Source organism: Heterodontus francisci, chromosome 10, assembly GCF_036365525.1.
Source record: "Heterodontus francisci isolate sHetFra1 chromosome 10, sHetFra1.hap1, whole genome shotgun sequence".
Lineage (NCBI taxonomy): Eukaryota > Metazoa > Chordata > Chondrichthyes > Heterodontiformes > Heterodontidae > Heterodontus > Heterodontus francisci.
The window spans coordinates 53161827-53181961 of NC_090380.1; the positions used below are offsets into that span (position 1 = coordinate 53161827).

At 42.1% G+C, this 20135-nt stretch overlaps 1 protein-coding gene across 1 annotated transcript in view; it reads right to left on the minus strand.

Moving 5' to 3' along the window:
* Positions 1-2172: 2172 nt before the first annotated feature.
* Positions 2173-20135, minus strand: part of LOC137374447 (organic solute transporter subunit alpha-like) — a 37811-nt gene continuing 19848 nt past the window's right edge. The window contains exons 2-8 of the mRNA XM_068040573.1: positions 17626-17780; positions 16347-16420; positions 14126-14284; positions 10794-10905; positions 10046-10192; positions 5797-5902; positions 2173-5058 (exon numbers count right to left, since the gene is read on the minus strand). Of these exons, the coding sequence (XP_067896674.1) occupies positions 4880-5058; positions 5797-5902; positions 10046-10192; positions 10794-10905; positions 14126-14284; positions 16347-16420; positions 17626-17780 (932 nt within the window). The 3' untranslated portion in view covers positions 2173-4879. The remainder of the gene's footprint in view (positions 5059-5796; positions 5903-10045; positions 10193-10793; positions 10906-14125; positions 14285-16346; positions 16421-17625; positions 17781-20135) is intronic.

Below are 20135 nucleotides of genomic sequence, written 5' to 3' on the forward strand. Positions count from 1 at the left end.
GTCTTCAGCAGCTTAATCAGCAGGCCGAAGGCAGCCGGCAAAAAGTGAACATTTCAGTAGTTTCGATTTTGTGCAGCCATGGTGAACAGCGCAGCTCTTCCTAGCTCCTATATTCTATAGTATAGAATACTATAGACCGCTGCTGGCCCAGGCTTTCAAGAAGCTTTTATCAAGGTTCCACACAGAAGAATATTGAAGATGATCAGGGATACGGAATTAGGAAAAGGGTCTCAAATTGGAATAAAAAGTGGTTAGAGAGAGGAAGCGGTGTACATAGATGAATTGCATATTAGGCTAAAAAGAATGCACTGAAATAGGAGGCACAATTAATAATTTTGAGGACGAAAGGAAACTTTTTTTAAAAATTCATTCATGGGAGGTGGGCGTCACTGGCTAGGCCAGCATTTATTGCCCATTCCTAATTGCCCTTGAGAAGGTGGTGGTGAGCTGCCTTCTTGAACTTATGCAGTCCATGTGGGGTAGATACACCCACAGTGCTGTTAGGAGGGAAGTTCCAGGATTTTGACCCAGTGACAGTGAAGAAACAGTGATCTAGTTCCAAGTCAGGATGGTGTGTGACTTGGAGGGGAACTTGCAGGTTGTGGTGTTCCCATGCATTTGCTGCCCTTGTCCTTCTAGTTGGTAGAGGTAGCGGGTTTGGAAAGTGCTTTCTAACGAGCCTTGGTGTGTTGCTGCAGTGCATCCTGTAGATGGTACACACTGCTACCACTGTGGGTCGGTGGTGGAGGGAGTGAATGTTTGCGGATGGCGTGCCAATCGAGTGGGCTGCTTTGTCCTAGATGGTGTTGAGCTTCTTGAGTGTTGTTAGAGCTGCACCCATCCAGACAAGTGGAGAGTATTCCATCACACTCCTGACTTGTGCCTTGTAGATGGTGGACAGGCTTTGGGGAGTCAGGAGATGAGTTACCCTCCACAGGATTCCTAGCCTCTGACCTGCTCTTGTAGCCATGGTATTTATATGGCTATTCCAGTTCAGTTTCTGGTCAATGGTAGCCCCTAGGATGTTGATAGTGGGGAATTCTGCAATGGTAATGCCATTGAATGTCAAGGGGAGATGGTTAGATTCTCTCTTGTTGGAGATGGTCATTGCCTAGGGGATTGCAAGGGGATATTGATAATATAATGGAATGGACTAAACTGTGGTAGATGGAATTATGAAGGATTGAGACAGAGTAGTTAGAAACAATCTGGTTCCAGTGGTTGAGGGGTGAAGAACAAGACTATAGTATAAGATTAAATGCAAGGGATTTAGTACCAGGTTTTTTTTGTACAAAGTGTTAGGCTTTTAATGCACTTTGAGTTAGTGATTGAACCAGAGACCATGTCAATATTTAAGAATAGTTTAGAGAGGTTGTTAAAGGAAAGACAGATGAAGGATAGAAGGGCAATCATGTGGGATTAGGACTACTCGTGTGGGGGATGAAAACATCAAGATAAACTATTCCACTTCCAATGTTGTTGGACTCTGAGAGAAGAACTTGTTTGGTCTGATATCTCTCCTCATCTCTGTGCAGGGTTTCCTCTCCACATTCAGATGCTAAAAATCCTGCAAGAAAGTTAAACCTATAATCAGATTCATCACAGAATTCAATGTGTGGTGAATGGCAAGAGATCTGACTAGGGCATGGGAGTTGTCAGCTATGGCTCTGTGGTAGCACTCTCAAATCCACAACCTTGTCACTCAGAGGCAAGCCCCACTTAAGCACTAAATCTAAGCTGGCACTCCAGTGCAGAACTGAGGGAGTGTTGCATTGTTGGACGTGCTGTCTTTCAGGATAAGTTATTAAGCTGAGGTAACGTCTGCCCTATCAGGTGGACATAAAAGATTCCATGGCACTATTTTTGAAGAGCAGGTTAGTTCTATATTTATGCCTCAACCAACATCACAGAAACAAATTATCTAGTCATCACATTACCGTTTGAGGTACCTTGCTGTGCACAATTGGGCTGGCACATTTTCTACATTACAACAGTGACTACACTTCTTTGGCTGTTAAGTGCTTTGGGATGTCCTGAGCTAGTGAAAGGTGCCGTATTTTTTTTTTCTTTTAAGCATTAGACCACCACAAGTTAAAATAAATTGATTTTATTTTATTAACAGACACAAAACTAATGTCAAATAAAGTAAATGTGTCCAAACGTGTACGGATAAGGAATGTATGCAAATTGTTATCTAAATTTCATAGAATTAAATGACATTAAATGAAATCTGGTCACTTAACACTTTGTTCACATAGTTTCCTGTTGTCTTTTATGTACAGCCATAGACATTATCTACCTTAATTTGACATTTCTTTGTTACAAAACCAAATTATGTAACTGTATTGGTTTTAATCCCTTATCTATTTGACTATGCATTATTAGTTACTGTGTATAACTCCTGTGAACACATAATTCAGATCAGTGAAAGAATATGTAATTAGTGCATCAGATTTCAACAATGTGTTTTGTTGAAAACAGATAGATCTAATAATACCAGTTCCCTGAACTAGATTCTGTAAAAAGATTATTTGCACATCAGCAATTGTTTTAGTACGTCAGATTCACTTTTTTCTTAATGGAAATTAATCTTCATTGTGATAGCCTAACTTTCAATCTTTGTTTAAAAAGATCTAATTTTCAACTGGCCTTACTATATAAATAACCAGTCTCTCTCAGAATGCTGTAATTTTCACATTGAGTTGAGAATGTGTTTTTCAAAGTGAAAGTCACTGACAATTATAGCATTTTCAGGTAGCTAAGTATAACCAGCATTTCCCAGAATTTGATTCCTGCTACATGTTATTTTGCAGGTTTTTGAAAGTTGTGTAATTAATTTATAAATGCTGTGGCATCTCTTGTGGTTTAAGAGTAAAATCCCTCAGTTGGAATTTTTCCAAGGAATTACTGATTCATAAATTTCTCAAGTAATATCTCAGAAAAATTAATTAGAAGGTGGGCCTGGAACAAAGAAAATGAATATTGTGCTGTTTCAGGAAGAAATTAGGATTGGCAAACACTTTCTTAGGATAAGGACATATCAAAGAATTAAAGTCTGGAAATTTGTCAAATTAATTTGGTCTCTTTTTAGTTAATAAGCAAAATTTGAGGCATATTACAAACTGGTAACTTTAAGATTAAAGTATTTTTTACCTTCAGTATGACACTCAGTAAAAATGAACAATAATTTCACAATCCATCTTTCAGGTATAAATCTACCAGAGTGTTTTAGATTCATGTAGCTTTTTCAGTTTTGGATATGGATTCTGCCCTTATGTGCAGAGTTGTTTAGCCCTGCATTTACCTTTTGAGTAAGGATGACTCCTTGAGTAAGTAGTCTGGTTGAGAAATGGCATTCACAAGAAATTCCATTCATTTAACATAAAATCAAGGCTGTTTTCCAGTGTTCCCATGAGCACTGCACCTTGCTAGGAGAGCACAATAGGGGTAACAGCCTTATTACACCTACAAATACTCTTGAAAGGACCTGGAGAGGAAATAACAAGCTCATTTTCATCCCAGTGATGAACATGCCCAGTCTGTTATAGCAGTCACTGGCATATTATTGCAGACAGGTGTTTTTATGCTGCCCAAATCAATCATGGTAGCAGTAGCAAAGGGGCACAATTATTAGACAAAGCCTACGATTACCTCATTAATCCAACCACAACATCCTTTCTCCAACCCCTGCTAGTCCAGGCCACTCCTGCAAATACCAATGTTGTGGTCATGGTTCAGGTTCCTGACCCATTTCCCTCCTCTCCACCTCTTTCCTCACAACTCGCTGCTATCACCAGGCAGCAGCAAGAATGGCCCCAAATGCTGCTAATGAGAACTAAGGAGAGGCCTCCTGTCCCTACTGTCCCCTCAGCCTGGTCTTCAGTTGATATCTTTGGGGCCCAGTGGCTTCCCTAAGATTTCTCCCTTCGTCGAAAGTGACCCATTCAGTGCTGCCAGGTTCTAACTGAGAACCATAAGTGGGCGCTCACTTGCTTGCTGTAATTCCACTAAGAGTTTGGCATGAATATATAATAACCGTGACCCATGAAACTGGACCAAAACAATCGGCTGATGTTCCACCAATGACTCTGTAGATGCAGGAAAAGGAAAATACAGCACTTGATGTTTCTGGAGAAAACATGGAGATCCAGTGGAATACATATATGGTGTAGCTGTGCCTTTCAGAGAATGGTAGCATCATTCTTATACTTAAAAATCTCCATAGTTGGATTAATAGTTCAAGAAAGGTCATTAAATGGTACTTTTGAGATTACATTTATCTTTTGCATGATTATTTGAATGATACCTTCATTTGAATATGTAAAAAAGATTTATATAGCCATTTTCAAGAAGAGCAAAACCATAAGCAAAGCCAAAGATTGTTTGACTTGTTGAGTTTTTCTAAAATCTTGTGAAATTGTTTAAGAAAGTAGTGTATACTTCAGCATGTGCATCTGAAATAGTCAGAATAAGCTAACAGTTGTTAGCTGGAGAAATATTGGGGCAGATTTTCCCATTCCTAGCCAGGGGTTATCTGATTACAGTGAATACAGGGAAAGCAGGCGTGAAGGAGAGGATCTTCCCAACCATTTACCCAATATTCCAACTGTTGATTTCAATTGATATAATATCATGTGGATCCCTTTCTGGCATATGCTTGTCTCCACCTGATTTTTCTGTATTTACTGAGCCCAGGGATCTAATACACACAGGAACAAGAAAATCTGCCCCATTAAAGTCAATTGTTAAAAATGGTGAGAATCTAAGCAAAGCTGTTTGAGCTATAGCAGAAGACAGGCTGATGTTTGTAGAGTGTCAAAAAGAGCAGTGAGACACTATCAGTGATATAACTATGAATCTTTGCCATTAAAAAGGTGTTTTACACTCTCGCGATTTCACCTTCTGTTATGGTACCATTTGAATGGCTTTGGGCATCTTGTGATTTTACTGAGGGTTGCATTTCATCTATTTCTTGTAAATTGTATTTCCTCCTGTAGTAAATTCGTGATAGCAAAGTGATGATAAACATTTCCATTATGAGAAGCTGCTGGTTCATATCTGGAAAGGATAGAACTGTAATTAGTTGAGTGACTTGACATTTAGAAAAAAAAATCTCTTAATTGCAATAGAGGTTACCTAGGCCATTTGTGAAAAAGTATAAATAATTCTTAGGGCAATTTTGTGAGGCTCTGCAGTCAGCGTGAAGGATTGCTAGTGATGAGCACAGGTTGGAGAATTGGCTACAGTGTTATAGCGCTATCCCTGACCTGACGATAAGACTAGAGAGGCACTGCATCAGTAACAAAACCTTCTTTTGCACAGTGAATATGTAAAAGAAAAAGGTTTCACGTATCCACTTTCAAGCAAGGCTGCACCATAAGCAAAGCAAAAATACTCTATTTGTAAGGTATGTGTTTTTCTTTTAACCACACTGAACCACTTAGGAATGTAGGAATACACAGAACCAGAAAAGATCATTGCAGTACATCTGTCTGATATCACTTAAATAATCTTGATGAATAATAAGAAATCTACATGCTCCTTCCTCAACCAGTTAGCAAGGAAAGTCTGTCCTGCAGAATTCTTACAACCAACTATCAATGTTGCTCCTTGATTAGGTGGAAAGTGATAGATTCCTGTGTAACAGGGCTCAAGGTAACCCCAATGTGGAGAGTTGGAAACCTTTCTTTTCTGGTTTTGTGGCATATTTCTCAAATTTATATCCAAATGGTATAATTTTTTGGAAATTCACAGTGTATGATAGATTTAAAATAAAACATCATCTAAACAACATACATCCTCCTCTGGCTGTGGGTGAAAGTGGAGGTGCACAGGCTATGCCACCTGCCAGTGCTGTTATGTTGATAATGGCAGCTTGGAGTTGAGTAAGAATGAATGAAATCTGTATAAAAAAAACAGAAAATTAAAATCACCAAGTATAACATAAGCCATGAGAATTGGTCCTGTATGGTAGGCTTTAACAAGTAGTAATTTCTTGAAGTTGACTACTTGACTTCTCAAGCCAATGAGTCAATTAATTAACTGATTAATAAAACTGACTCCGACAAGCACACGGTGAATGTTACAGGTTTAAGGTCTGCCTTAAATAGTCGCTTGGGTACAGCATTGTTGGTCAATCCTGTAAACAGACTGAGCAACTACATTTGAGGTGAGTGCCATGTGATCTACATTGCGTACTGTGTCCTTAACACTTGCCCTCATGCCTACTTCACCAAGCTTTTAAAAGATAGACTGAAACATCTGGTAAGACAAGACTGGATGTGAATTGTTAAGCTGCTTTAAATCACAGAAGGCAAATGAAAATACAGAATAATAGTCAAAGAAAATTCCACTTAAGAGTCAGAGTCATTACGGCATAGAAGGAGGCCATTTGGCCAATCAAGTCCATGCCGGTTCGCTGTAGAGTAATCCAGTCCGTCCCATTCCCTCACTCTATCCCTGTGGCCCTGCAAGTTTATTTCCCTCAAGTGCACATCCAATTTCCTTTTGAAATCATTGATCATCTTCACTTCTACCACATTCATAAGCAGCGACGTCCAGATCATTACTACTTGCTGCGTAAAAAGTTCCTCCTCACATCCCCCCTTCAGCTCTTGCCCAAAACCTTCAATCTGTGTCCTATAGTCCTTGTACCATCAGCTAATGGGAACAGCTTTATTTCGTCTGCCATATCTAAACCTGCCATAATCTTGTACACATCTATCAAATCTCTCCTGAATCTCCTTTGCTCCAAGAAGAACAACCCCAGCTTCTCCAACCTAACCTTGTAGCTAAAATCACACATCCCTGAAACCATTCTGGGTAAATCTCTTCTGCACCCTCTCAAGGACCCTCACATCCTTCCTAAAGTGTGGTGACCAGAACTAGACACAGTACTCTAGTTGTGGCCCAACCAGAGTTTTATAAAGGTTCAGCAAAACTTCCATGTTTTTGTACTCACTACCTCTATTTATGAAGCCCCCAAGATCCCATATGCTTTGCTAAATACTCTCTCAATATGTCTTGTCACCTTCAAAGATCTATGCACCTGAACCCCCAGGTCCATCTGTCCCTGTACACTCTTTAGAACTATGCCATTAAGTGTATATTGTCTCTCCCTATTCCTTCTGTCAAAATACATCACCTCACGCTTCTCTGTATTAAATGCCATCTGCCACTTGTTCTTTTTACTGTGGTCCCTACAGGGAGAGGGTAGGCTTGCCAATTCTGGTTGTAGATATTGCTGGAGTTTGATCATGTGACATTTGACCACGTGAACATCTGTTTATGAAAAAGAACATCCTTGGCCTTATGTATTGAATCTGCCTTCGTAAATCTAGGAGAGTTTGGGGTTTTGTTTTTCCTTGTGTCTCCAGTTTCTGGTGTAAAAGAGGCTCCATGGACTTTTGCCACAAAATTTCATAATAGACTCAGCTGAAGGAAGTTTAGGATTTTGGACTCTATTGTTTTTGAACAATTTAAATAAATGCATTAGTCAGGAATTCTACTGATGATTATGTAAATCAATTCAACCATGTGCTTTAGCACTGCTATCATGATCTGACAGTGTGCTAGTATTCACCTTTAGAAGTGCACATTTGAACATGGTGGGAAGCCTGGATAACTTCCGGTGGAAAAATAGTGAAGTTAAACAGTAATGGTTAGCCCTTTGGTATGCTATCCATTCAAACACAAGATTCTTAATTTTTGCTCATGGGAAACAGATTTCCACATATGGATAATGTAATTTTACAATGAACAAGAGTAAAAAGTAGGCAATAATTGTAGCAATTTTATGCAAGTTTTAAAAACATTAATATTGTATAACTTAGTTTATTTTCTTCATCAATATGATATACATTGGTCAGGATTTTACGTGACCCGGCAGGGGGAAGGCAGGACCGGAACCAGGTGACCCTGGCACTCCCCCTCCGATCCCCATTCTTGGAGCAATCTCACGCCGGTCGTCCAATTAAAGGCCAGCTGGTATAGTGGCTGATTATTCACCGGCCAGAGGCAGGGACTGAGGCAGCAGCCATGTCATCATCTGACATGGTCAGATGTGCTGGTGCCATTTTAAAGGGCAGCCAACACTGGAACACTGCCTGAGTCCTTCCTGCCCACCAGCCTGTGACCAACTGTGCAGCAGCCTCAGTCCTTCCTGCCCACCAGCCTGTGACTAAGTGTGCAGCAGCCTCAGTCCTTCCTGTCCACCAGTCTGTGACCAAGTGTGCAGCAGCCTCAGTCCTTCCTGCCCACCAGCCTGTGACCAAGTGTGCAGCAGCCTCAGTCCTTCCTGCCCACCAGCCTGTGACCAAGTGTGCAGCAGCCTCAGTCCTTCCTGTCCACCAGCCTGTGAGCAACTGTGCAGCAGCCCTCGACCATCCTGCCCTGCAGCCTGTGACCACCTTTGCAGCAGCCTCAGAAGACATCCAGCCATCAGTGTGAATCTGCCATTGGGAAAAGGCGAAGAGGTCACCGATGTGGCCTTCTGCTGCTTCCCCATCCCGTGGTTGCCTCTGCAGGTGGTCACGTGGTTGCTGCTGATCGGATCCTTGCACCTGCACCTCTCTTCCTCTCAGGTTCTTCTTGCTGAAGGACCCGCCTCCTGAATGGACAGGACCCATGTACCTGAGTACTGCCTGTCGGCAGGGCCGCTCTGCCAGTTGTTTCCTCAACACTGCCCACCCCACCCCTCTCATCCCCCTCTCGATTGAACCCCCCCCCCCCCAATGCCAGGAGCTTGATGGCACGATGGATGCTCGACCCCAGATCTCTGTCCCCTCCTCCACGCTAAACCCTGTGACTGCACTGCACCAGCCTTCCTATGAAGGTGAACTCCCTGACCCCATGGCTGCCAAATGTAACAGTGACCTCAGCTGCTGTCCCATTGCTGCCCTTAAATACCTGCTGGAACTGTGACGCCCCATGGCCCCCGAGCACTCCTCATTAAATACGAACAAGCATGTAAAATGCTTTTCTATTTGGTCTTCAACAAGCTTAACAAGCTCAATTACCAGTTTTGAAAATGCGCATGGCATTCTCGCTTGACTTGCTGAAGCCTATGCTAAAAATGAGGAACCGCCGTGATGTCGGAGGTCATCCCAACACCACCCCACACAATTTTACGCCCCCCCCCCCCCCCCACCTCCAATTCCATCCGATTCGGAGCTGTAAAATCCCAGCCACTGGACTGGATTTTATGCAGGAGGCAGGGCTCCTGCAGCCGTGCCAAAAAGATGAGAGGAATCCCGCCATTGCAATTTTTCTGACCCCCCGGAGCGATCCTCCAGTCTTTTGGGGTCATAGTTTAAGGAGGCTGGATCCCTGTCCCTTTAAACAATTGATCGGGATGGGGATCCTGCCCCAAGAGCGGCCGGCCAATCACAGGGCCAGCAGCTCAACAGTCTCAGCAGCACCACCAGGAGCGGTGGCCAGTGCCAGTACTGCAGAGGCCTCAGACCCGGCCCAGCGTTCGAACCCCGGACCCAAGGTACTGAGGCGGGGTAGCCGGGGCCGGTCCAGAAAGCCCAGCAAGAAGTGGTGGGTGTTCGGTTCTGTGGGGGTACAGTGGTTCCTGGGGTGGGGCGGTGGTCCTTCATGGGCCACAAATTACCCACAAAGGAGGTGCTCTCCCCAAGCCTGCAGGGAGGGTGCCTCGTTTTCCAAGGTGTCCTCCCCTTGCGGCAGAGGCCCTCCCCTCCACCCCCTGCCTCCCGCCCTGCTGCTGGTAATATCTCAGCGGCAGCTGGAAGAGGCCATTATTTGGCCTCTGGGCGGGAAGGCCGACGTTGGCCTATCCTGCCCCCGGTAAGATCGGGTCCAGCAATTCCGGCGTCGGGTTCCGTGGTGGCTGCTGCTGCTCTGATCGCCCCGCCCCCCCCACCCCCGCCGACAGATCCCAACGTCGGGCTGGGAACAAAATCCAGCCCACTATGTCCAGTGAGATTCAGACCAGCCTAGTAGCTAACATTTGCTATTTTTTTAAGAAACAAGAAATATACAATGTTTATAACTAGGTGCAAGGTGCAAAGTCCAATCCTACCTGATAAAGGGTGAATTTGGGGATTATCTTCTGATTTTTAAGTTCACCTTTGACTTTGTTAAAAACAATCCCAATTGGCCACAGTGCAACTATTGTGGAGACACCAAGGGAAGTGTTAATCCATATTGCAGGCCCACTAGCAGAAAGCTGTAGAATAAGAAATCATATACTGTTATGTTCAGTGAAAATACATCTAACTATTGTCAGCTGTATAAATTATTTGGGTTTTTTGTTGTATTTAATCAAGCGTGAAATGGGTAGGTTAGTCCAGCCTCTTTATGGACTAATGACTTGGTTCAACTTGGTGCCTACCTATGCTTCAATGGAGATCAGTAACCCATCATATGTGGATAATAACTTTGAACACTTACTACTAATTATGGGACAACTTTCCATGATGTGGCATTGAAGTTGAGAGTTATTCCAAGCTCTAAGCCAAATATTCAGTTAACAAAATCTTCTATTCATATCTCCATCTACACTCTCCTTAAATTTAATCATCTTCACTGAACATTACACTACAGAGGCACTGAGAAATTATGGTGTATATTTTTAAGAGAGAATTACAGCATTAACTCAGGAATGCCAACTTTTAAAAATGTACTGCTCGGTCAGCAGCTTAGAAAAAAAAGGGCAAAATGTGTCAATTTCCATCCTGCTACTTAAACTTTGTCAACTTATCACCAATGTTTTTATTTATCCCATTCAACTTCTAGCATCTAACTCAACAGGGAAAAAAAGAACATACATCATCAAGGCTGAATGTCCCATTCACCCAAAGGACTAACGTGAAGATCATTAGGACTGGCCGCAAGAAAGCTAGCTGAAATGTTCCCAATTTCAGCATGAACATCAGGCGCCTAAAAAGAAAGAAGCAGACATTAACATACTTAGGCAACAGTTTAAAATGGCAAATATAAGACATTAGTTTAGGTCTTCCATTTACTTTTAATATATTTCACCTAACAAGTTAACAATTAAACTTTTGGCCACTCTGTGATGCGTGTTGGGATGTTTTTGCTGTTGTAGTAAATTTAGATACTCAAGTTCCAAGTACCAATCTAATTACTAGAGTTCCGCCAACCTACTACCAAAGATAAAGGGTAACAATATATGCATTTTATACGTGATATATATTTTATGTACTGCATATTGTTACAACCACGTGCTAATTTACCAATTAAGTATTAATACCAACAGCTGTTTACATACTTACTCCCTTCTATTTTTATTGCTTATTCTATTTCCCTAAGTCCCCTACACTGTATTCTTTGAAATGACAACCATGTCTGACAAAGCCAATCTAAAGTAGCTACTGTGAAGTCTACAAGATTGGAATCAGTTGATGTTGTCTTGGGAAACAAGAGTACAAAGTGAGAGGGGAAAAGTTTAGGGGGGATATGCGTGGAAAGTTCTTTACGCAGAGGGTGGTGGGTGCCTGGAACGCGTTGCCAGCGGAGGTGGTAGATGCGGGCACAATAGCGTCTTTTAAGATGTATCTAGACAGATACATGAATGGGCAGGAAGCAAAGAGATACAGACCCTTAGAAAATAGGCGACAGGTTTAGATAGAGGATCTGGATCGGCGCAGGCTTGGAGGGCCGAAGGGCCTGTTCCTGTGCTGTAATTTTCTTTGTTCTTTGTACATATAGCTTGGCTACAAACAGGAGCTCACCATGTGGAGTACTGTGTCAGAAGAACCTACATCTACAACTTCATAGCATTGCATATTAGTACATCAAGAAGCTCCATTACATGGCTTACAGATATCATAAAATAGTATGTCTGGGAGCCAAAATGTTCAAAGCAGGCATTGAATTTTCTCACTAACAAGCTGTTGGTATGTTTTTACAATAGCTTTAATGTCTGAACTAGAAAAATGCAGGTAAGATTTTGACTCTTGATTGCTATTCAGTGATTCCTTCTGGAAAGTCCATTGTATGTGAATAGTAGGTGAGGACAGAATCAAGCTTTGCTGTGATGTCTGCCATGCATGCATACACTACTAATAATATCTACACTCACATGAAAAATTACTACTTTGGTAAGATGTCAAATATACAATGGTATTGTAAGATGTGTCATAAGAGTGTTGTTTTTATTTTTAAAAAACTAAGAGGTCTGTGTGCCTTTAAGACCTGTTGCTATTTTCTGTGAACAGTGACTGAATGTTGACATTTGGTATTTGGAGTGCAGTTTGCAAGGCAATTCGTATGCAAGGAACAGGAAGATTTTATGGCAGTCTTATGACTTCTGTGGAAAAACTTTAGTTTCAGTTCTGCAGAGGGAAACAGAACAGCTAGCAGTGGCTGGAGCTGTGTTTTGCTGATAGGCCAGAGAAAAAGACCTATTCCCTCTTGAAAAAAGGTTCTGCATTTCAAGAGAAAAAGTGCTACATTTAAGGTGAGGTTTTGAGGAGAGGAAAAGACCCAGAAAAAAGAGGAGTTGCTACAAACGGTGAAGAAACACTCCTTTGCTGAGAGTAAGTCCTGTTGACTTTTGTGTTTTGGAAGTTGCTGAAATCTTAAGAAGGTTTCAATTGCTAGACTGCTACTTTAAATTTTAAATAGACCTACTGCTACAACCTATTGCTGAAAGATCTGTGTGATGCCTGCTGCAGACGAACTACCTTGAATGCATACCCACCATAGACTGTTCATTAATTTCACCTGGAGACTTCAAGTGGCATCTTAGTATTCGACTCTGGGACACCTCACCGATCCAGAAACAACCCACCAGGAGTTACAATCCAGTTATTTTATTATCCCTAAGAAGCTGTTATAAAATCAATATAGCCATTTTCCCCGGTTAACCATTTATTTTTGAATGTATGTATGTACATGAGAGTTAGGAAGATTAAGAAGTTATAAAATCTTTTCAAACATATAGATTCATCTCATTATCGTTTAAAACTTGGTTTGTTAGTAAACAGTTAATTTTGTTGTTGTTTAAAGGAAACTGGTTTGGCATGCTTTATTCTGGGGATAAATAAAGGAATTAATTAGGCTATTTGTCTGGTAAGTAGGAAATTTTACTAGCATGCTGTGACCTGTGGAGTAGTGGGACTGAATTAATAGTGTATTACTCCTGCCTCGGTTGTAATAGATGTCAGAGAGCTGATAACACTTAGAGCTGCACTTCAACATAAGCATGTGCTTTCAAAAAAAGCAAAGGGGAATAGAAGTAAAATTGAGGATTTAAAAAAAAAAGTATTATCTCAAAATATTTATAAAATTACTGAAGAACTTCACAATGGTCTGCCTCCATCTACACTTATTATCAATTTCCAATGAACAGATGTTCAGAATATTTGACCATTTGAATTTTTAGGGTGAATTTTCTGACAATATCAGTGCTAGTGAATTAAACACTTCTCCACTTTCTGCACTTCAGTATAAAGTATTCCATGGTCAAGTATACTATAATCTAGAAGAAAAGTAGATTCCATTCACAAATCCCTAATATGTCTTCCCCATGGACTTGATGGGCCGAATGGCCTCCTTCTGTGCAGAAAATGACACTATGACGCCATGACTCATACAAGAACATCACTGTTCACTGTGACATTTCCATTTACAAAGAATAGTGGAAATCTGGAACTCTGTCCCAAAATGGGGGTGAGACTAAGTCAATTGAAAATAGATAGTTTTTTTTTTATAGGTAAGGCTAATAAGGGATATAAAACCAAGACGGTTAATGGAGTTCTGATACAGAGTAACCATGATCTAACTGAATAGCAGAACAGGCTTGAGGGGCTGAATGGCCTGCTTCTGTTCCTATGTTCTATTCCTGAAATGAAAGTTTAGTTCTGAATTATCAGAAGTTTTTTGTGGACCCTTAAGGGACTGAGTTGGTATCAAGCAGCCTCACTTCAAGCAGAACTAGCAGAGCTAACAAAGAGACCATAGTCTCATCCCATCATTGTGGGTAGGATTATGGCCCAGACCCCTAACTAAACTGATCAACTTTAGTTGCTCAGCCACCTAAACCCTCACCAACTTACATAATAGCTCAGAATATACAGTATTTGCCAGGATATAGTTCCAAGAACATTTTTTTTCAACCATATCTGTAGCTCACCTTGAAATCTTCGCAAAAGGCAAGCATAGACAGCAACAGCAACAGGGCCCTGTACTAATCTTGACAGGAGTATTATGAAAACGTTTCAAGAAAGCCTCATCACCTCCAAATTCTTCTATCATCATTCGCTGGAATTTATGGATAACAATTGCAAAGTACCTATAGAAATAATAACAAAATAATTCAAGAAATTTATCTTACAAAAGACAGTTCATTTAAATAACTTAGTATTCATCTTGATTGTTGCATAATCCTAAATGTTTTAAAATGTCTTTCAGTTATAACGACCACGAATTTCCTTGGGCGTTTACACCTTTCCTATGGGGTTTCCTGCTGTCTCCCACTGAAATTAATGCTGAAGGCGGTGTCTGTCTCATGCTACAACATTTTTAGTTGAAGGGAACTTGTTAACCGATAGTTTGAAAAAAAAACTTCTGCTGTGAAGTTCTGTTTTACTCATGAATTGGTACATGGGATTGTGAGCATTTTGGGAGGTTTGTCCCCTACCATTGCCATGGGTGTTACTAGCTCTAATATTAATTAAGAGTAGAAATTAATCATGCCCCACCAAGAGTGCAAAGCTCCCTTGTCAAGAGAGGTCAGAGCTAATTTGCTGAAAAAAACAAGTTAAGGAAGTATAATGGCGGGTGTTCACAAAGTGATGGGATGTAGATTTGCACTCATGATTTCTGCACACCATTGAGTTGTCAATCTCATCAATTTTATTATCAGGCCATGCCAAGTAGAAACCAAATGTTGTCCTCTGGTTAAAGGGTAAATCTGAATGACATTCATCACTAACTTACTATGATTCACTTATTAGCAGCTGGTCCAGAGTAGCAGTAACATATATCTGGGAATAGAATGACTGTTTGATTGACAGGGATCCAGGAGAAGATGATGAATTGAAATAAGTATTTTGCTAAGAATACTGGAGAATTATGCCAATGTTGTCACTTGAGGGATAATTCTGTGATCCTGCACTCAGAATAGGGATCTGTATTTGTAAGGAGCAGGCTCAGAGAATCAGGTCGACAAACTTGTGACCCCATCTCCAGTCCACAGTCCCTATGAGAATGGCCCTCATTCATAGTGTAAGGTTGTGGAATTACCCCTATTAGATTAAAAATTATTTCAAAGCTTTATGTCACCAATCTTGTTCTTGAATCTATCAACTATTATGGTATAGCTCATAATGAAGAAATTACATAAAAGGAATTTTTTTCATCTGCATTCTCATATCATCTTTGAAATTGCAAAGAGAAACAGTTGCACATATAGTGGTAGCTCTTGGCTGTGAATTTACCCTTGGCCGATGGGAGCCGTCCACCGACTAAAAAGTCGGTGGTGAACCCACTTCTGCCTGGCCTGGGGATCCGACCCGCACTTTGCAGGTCCCTGGCCTTTAATTGTTCTGATGCGGGACTTCCACCCACTTGAGGCAGGAAGTCCCACCTAATAGAGCTACCGGCCAATCAGCCCAGCTTCAGGACGAAGATGTCGGGGAGCCCGGAACCAAGGTATGTTTCTGTTGCCTCACCGGGGGTGATCAGTCGTGCCCCACTGAGGCAAGGGTGGTCGACTGGGGGGATGGGGGGGGCGTGGATGGGGCAGCAGGGACGAAACTCCATTGGGCACAGGGTGCCCGATCATGAGGGCCCCCCACCAGGCCATCAGAGAGCTGCTTGCTTTTAACAGACGGCTTTTCTCAGGCCTGGGCCACCTGCTTGACACGAGTAAAATGCCTGTGGTGGCAGGCGGAGGCCCTTAAGTGGCCACTTAATGGCCTTGATTGGCCTGGGGCAGGCGGGCCGTTTTTCACCGCCGCCGCCCTGGGTAAAGTGGTGACGGAGGTGGGAATGGGTTGGGAAGGGCCCCCGAGCCTCCCGCTCCATTTTATGCCCTCCCCAACCCGACACTTCCTGTTCTTTTGGTTGGGGTGGTGGGGGGGGTTGTAAAATTCTGACCCTTGTCTTTTTTGTTTTGTACTTTAAATCTCTCATCAAAAGCAGCATGGAAACAGACATTATCCAATTCCTCCTCCAGTAGCTATGAACATAATTTATTTTTGTACAAAAATAGGAGGTTTCATTGAAGGGCTTTTGATTTCTTGCTGTAGATAGTATGTAATTTTAAGGCATTTCTACTTCCCAGAATTTAATGTAGACCATTAAAATGTAATGTATACTAGGAGCAATAAAAACCCAAAAGAAATACATACACTGCTGTTGTCAAATCTGTGATCATTGATGCTAGAGGAATCCACATCCCAACACAAGATGTAGACGCTATCACCTGGAACAAAAATATAAAGCAACTGTTCCTTTTAAATATTTTAAAAGTTAACATTCCTAAATGTTGTAAAACAGAGTTTCCAAATGGTCAGTATAAAAATAGTGATTTCCTGAATTGGTATTCGTGGGTAGGAAGATCTCTAATGGTGTGTAAGGCACATTGGCTTTGGCTGTTTAGTCACATTTTAGATAGGTAGTTCATATATTTACTTTAAAATATAGGAATTTTGCTGTTATTCAGAATATGTTCTTCTTCTTTGCATGTTGCTTCCACTTGCATTATTATTTTCAGATACATTTGAGTGCTCTTGAGAAAGACATGCCAAAAGAAAGGTCCTGAAATTACACCAAGGAATACTAATGTATTCATTTCATTTGAAATTTCTCTATCCTTTACTTGAGCTTAGATGTTACCTGTTTAAAGTAAATGTGTTAATAGCTTGCTAAAATGGGGGGACGGGGGGGTGGGGGGGGGTGTTGGAGGGCAGTGGAATTTTAGACAAATACATTAAATGCTAGTAACGCTCAAGAAGCTCGACATCATCCAGGACAAAGCAGCCCGTTTGATTGGCACCCCATTCACAAACTTTCACTCCCTCCACCACCAACACACAGTGGCAGCAGTGTGTACCATCTACAAGATGCACTGCAGCAACGCACCAAGCATCCTTCGACACCCACGACCTCTACCACCTAGAAGGACAAGGGCAACAGATGCATGGGAACACCACCACCTGCAAGTTCCCCTCCAAGCAACATACCATCCTGACTTGGAACTATATCGCCGTTTCTTCACTGTCGCTGGGTGAAAGTCCTGGAACTCCCTTCCTAGCAGCACTGTTGGTGTACCTACCTCACATGGACGGCAGTGGTTCAAGAAGGCAGCTCATGACCACCTTCTCAAGGGCAATTAGGGACGGGCAATAAATGCTGACCTAGCCAGCAATGCCCACATCCCCGGAACGAATAAAATAAAGTATGTCTCAGTAATTTCAGGGCCACAGTTTTTAAAACAGCATTCCAAGCTATGCCAGCACAATTTACGTGAGCAGATGGCTTTTCAATTTTAAACCCCTTGGGTGAAATCCAGAAATATAGCAAGATAGAAAAGAGGAAAGTTTTGAAATTGTATGGAAAATTGAAGATAGTTCCTGAAAAACAGAAAGACTATTCATTTCCCAGCTAGATATTGCAAAGTATACTTACAGGTGCAGCCCCACTGACCCATATAATAGTCGTTCTCCTGTTTGTGGAAGGGACTTTTCTCATCAGGTAGATAACTTCCTCAAAATACACAAGATTTGAAATAACAGCCATTAGAGTGAGAACACCATACAAGATGATAGCGGGCACATTTAAATCTGTGAAAAGAAACAAAGTTAGTTATTTAAATGAGCTGACTCCATTGTCATTTTGATAAACAATTTCCTAAATGTATTTATAATGTTCATTTGTATTTGAATAAATGCTAGGTATTGGTTAGGAAATGAGGCAATCAAGAGGTCTGTTAAGAAAGCCATGGGAACACAATTTCTCACATTAACTTTTCCTTCATACAATTAACAAGAGAAATTTCATCCCCATAGTTTTCTTGTTCAGATCTCTTGAATAGAATGCATGACTATTTTGTAACCAGGGCCAGGAGAAAACTACAGGTACAGATTTTCGACAAAGATTCTTGAACTCCCTAAGAATTTGAGAATTTTTTAAGAGTAGGATGCATTGGTATTCCTACTTTTTGCTGAGATTTCATGCATCTCTAATTTGCACTAATTGTATAGCCAATTGGAAACAACCAAATGATGAAATGGGCTCAGTTGTGTTGAACAGGGCAGCATGCACTGAGAGTTTGGGATGCCCTAAAGGAAATACACAGTTACACCTTTAACTCCAAGCTAATTCACGCTGACTCCAATCCCTTACCCCCAATTTCTTCCAATTCTGATAAAGTCACCAACTGCCCTTGGAAAACCATTTTGTTGCAGAATGCTGGCCAGTATTTATTTGGAACCCTACACAAGTTGTATTTTAGCTTAATTCCCCTGAAACTCACTTATAGCAGTGCTATTATCATATATTTTAACATTCTTGACTATTATAGGCTTTCTGCTGCAGTCTAACTCTTGCAAGGGCATGCGACTGAACACTTTATATTACAGTTCCAAAGTTAAAAGTCATGATGGGCTGCGGTGGGAGATCACATTTTACAAGTTACACATTACACTTCTGTTAAGTGCGCATTTTAAAGTGGGGTATGTGTCTAATACATAAATGTAACATAATGCATAGTGACTAGGGGCTGAATTTTACAGACCCCCCGACGTCAGGGGGCGTGATGGGAGAGGCCGGAATATGCCTCCGGGAGAGGGCCGCCACGCACCCCGATGCTGTGAGAGCCAGGCCTGATATTGCCGGTGGTGGCGAGGTCTCGTGGAGGCCCCCTCCCTCCCGCTCGGTGACAGAACCGCCATTAACATAAGAGATGAGATGAGGGTGACTGCCCTTGACTGGAGTCAATGGGAATCAGGTGGAAAACTCTTCACTGGTTGGAGTAATACCTAGCACAAAGGAAGATGGTCATGGTGGTCAATCATCTCAGCTCCAGGACATCGTTGTAGGAGTTCCTCAGGGTAGTGTCCTCGTCCCAGCCATCTTCAGCTGCTTCATCAATGACTTTCCTTCAATCATAAGGCCAGAAGTGGGGATGTTCGCTGATGATTGCATAATGTTGAGTTCCATGCAGGACTCCTCAGATACTGAAGCAGTCCGTGCAGAAATGCAGCAAGACCTGGACAGTATCCAGACTTGGGCTGATGTGTGGTATGAATGTTACTTGCCACTTAAGTGCCAGGCAATAACTATCTCAAAGAAGAAAGAATCTAACCATCTCCCCCTGACATTCAATGGCATTACGATCACTGAATCCCCCACTATCAGCATCCTGGGGCTTACCATTGACCAGAAACTGAACTGGAGCAGTCATTATAAGTACCATGGCTACAAGAGCAGGTCAGAGGCTAGGAATCCTGCGGCGAGTAACTCACCTCCTTACTCCCCAAAGCCTGTCCACCATCTACAAGGCACAAGTCAGGAGTGTGATGGAATACTCTCCACTAGCCTGGATGGGTGCAGCTCCAACAACACTCAAGAAGCTTGACACCATCTAGGACAAAGGAGCCCACTTGATTGGCAGCCCATCCCCAAATATTCACTCACTCCACCACCGATGCACTGTAGCAGCAGTGTGTACCATCTACAAGATGTACTACAGCAACGCACCAAGCCTTCTTAGTCAGCACCTTCTAAACCTGCGACCTCTACCACCTAGAAGGACAAGGGCAGCTGATGCATGGGCACACCACCACCTGCAAGTTCCCCTCTAAGGCACACACCATCCTGACTTGGAACTATATCGCCATTCCTTCACTGTCACTGGGTCAAAATCCTGGATCTCCCTTCCTAACAGCACTGTGGGTGTACCTACCCCACATGGACTGCAGCGATTCAAGGAGGTGGCTCACGACCACCTTCTCAAGGGCAATTAAGGATGGGCAATAAATGCTGTCCTAGCCAGTGACGCCCACATCCCATGAGCGAATGAAAAAAATGTAAATAAATTGAAATAATTGAATTAATTACCCTTACGCTTCCACTGTCTGTCCCAATGCAATCTTCATGGCTCTGGCCAGCACTTCTGTGCCTTCGGATCTCCGTCT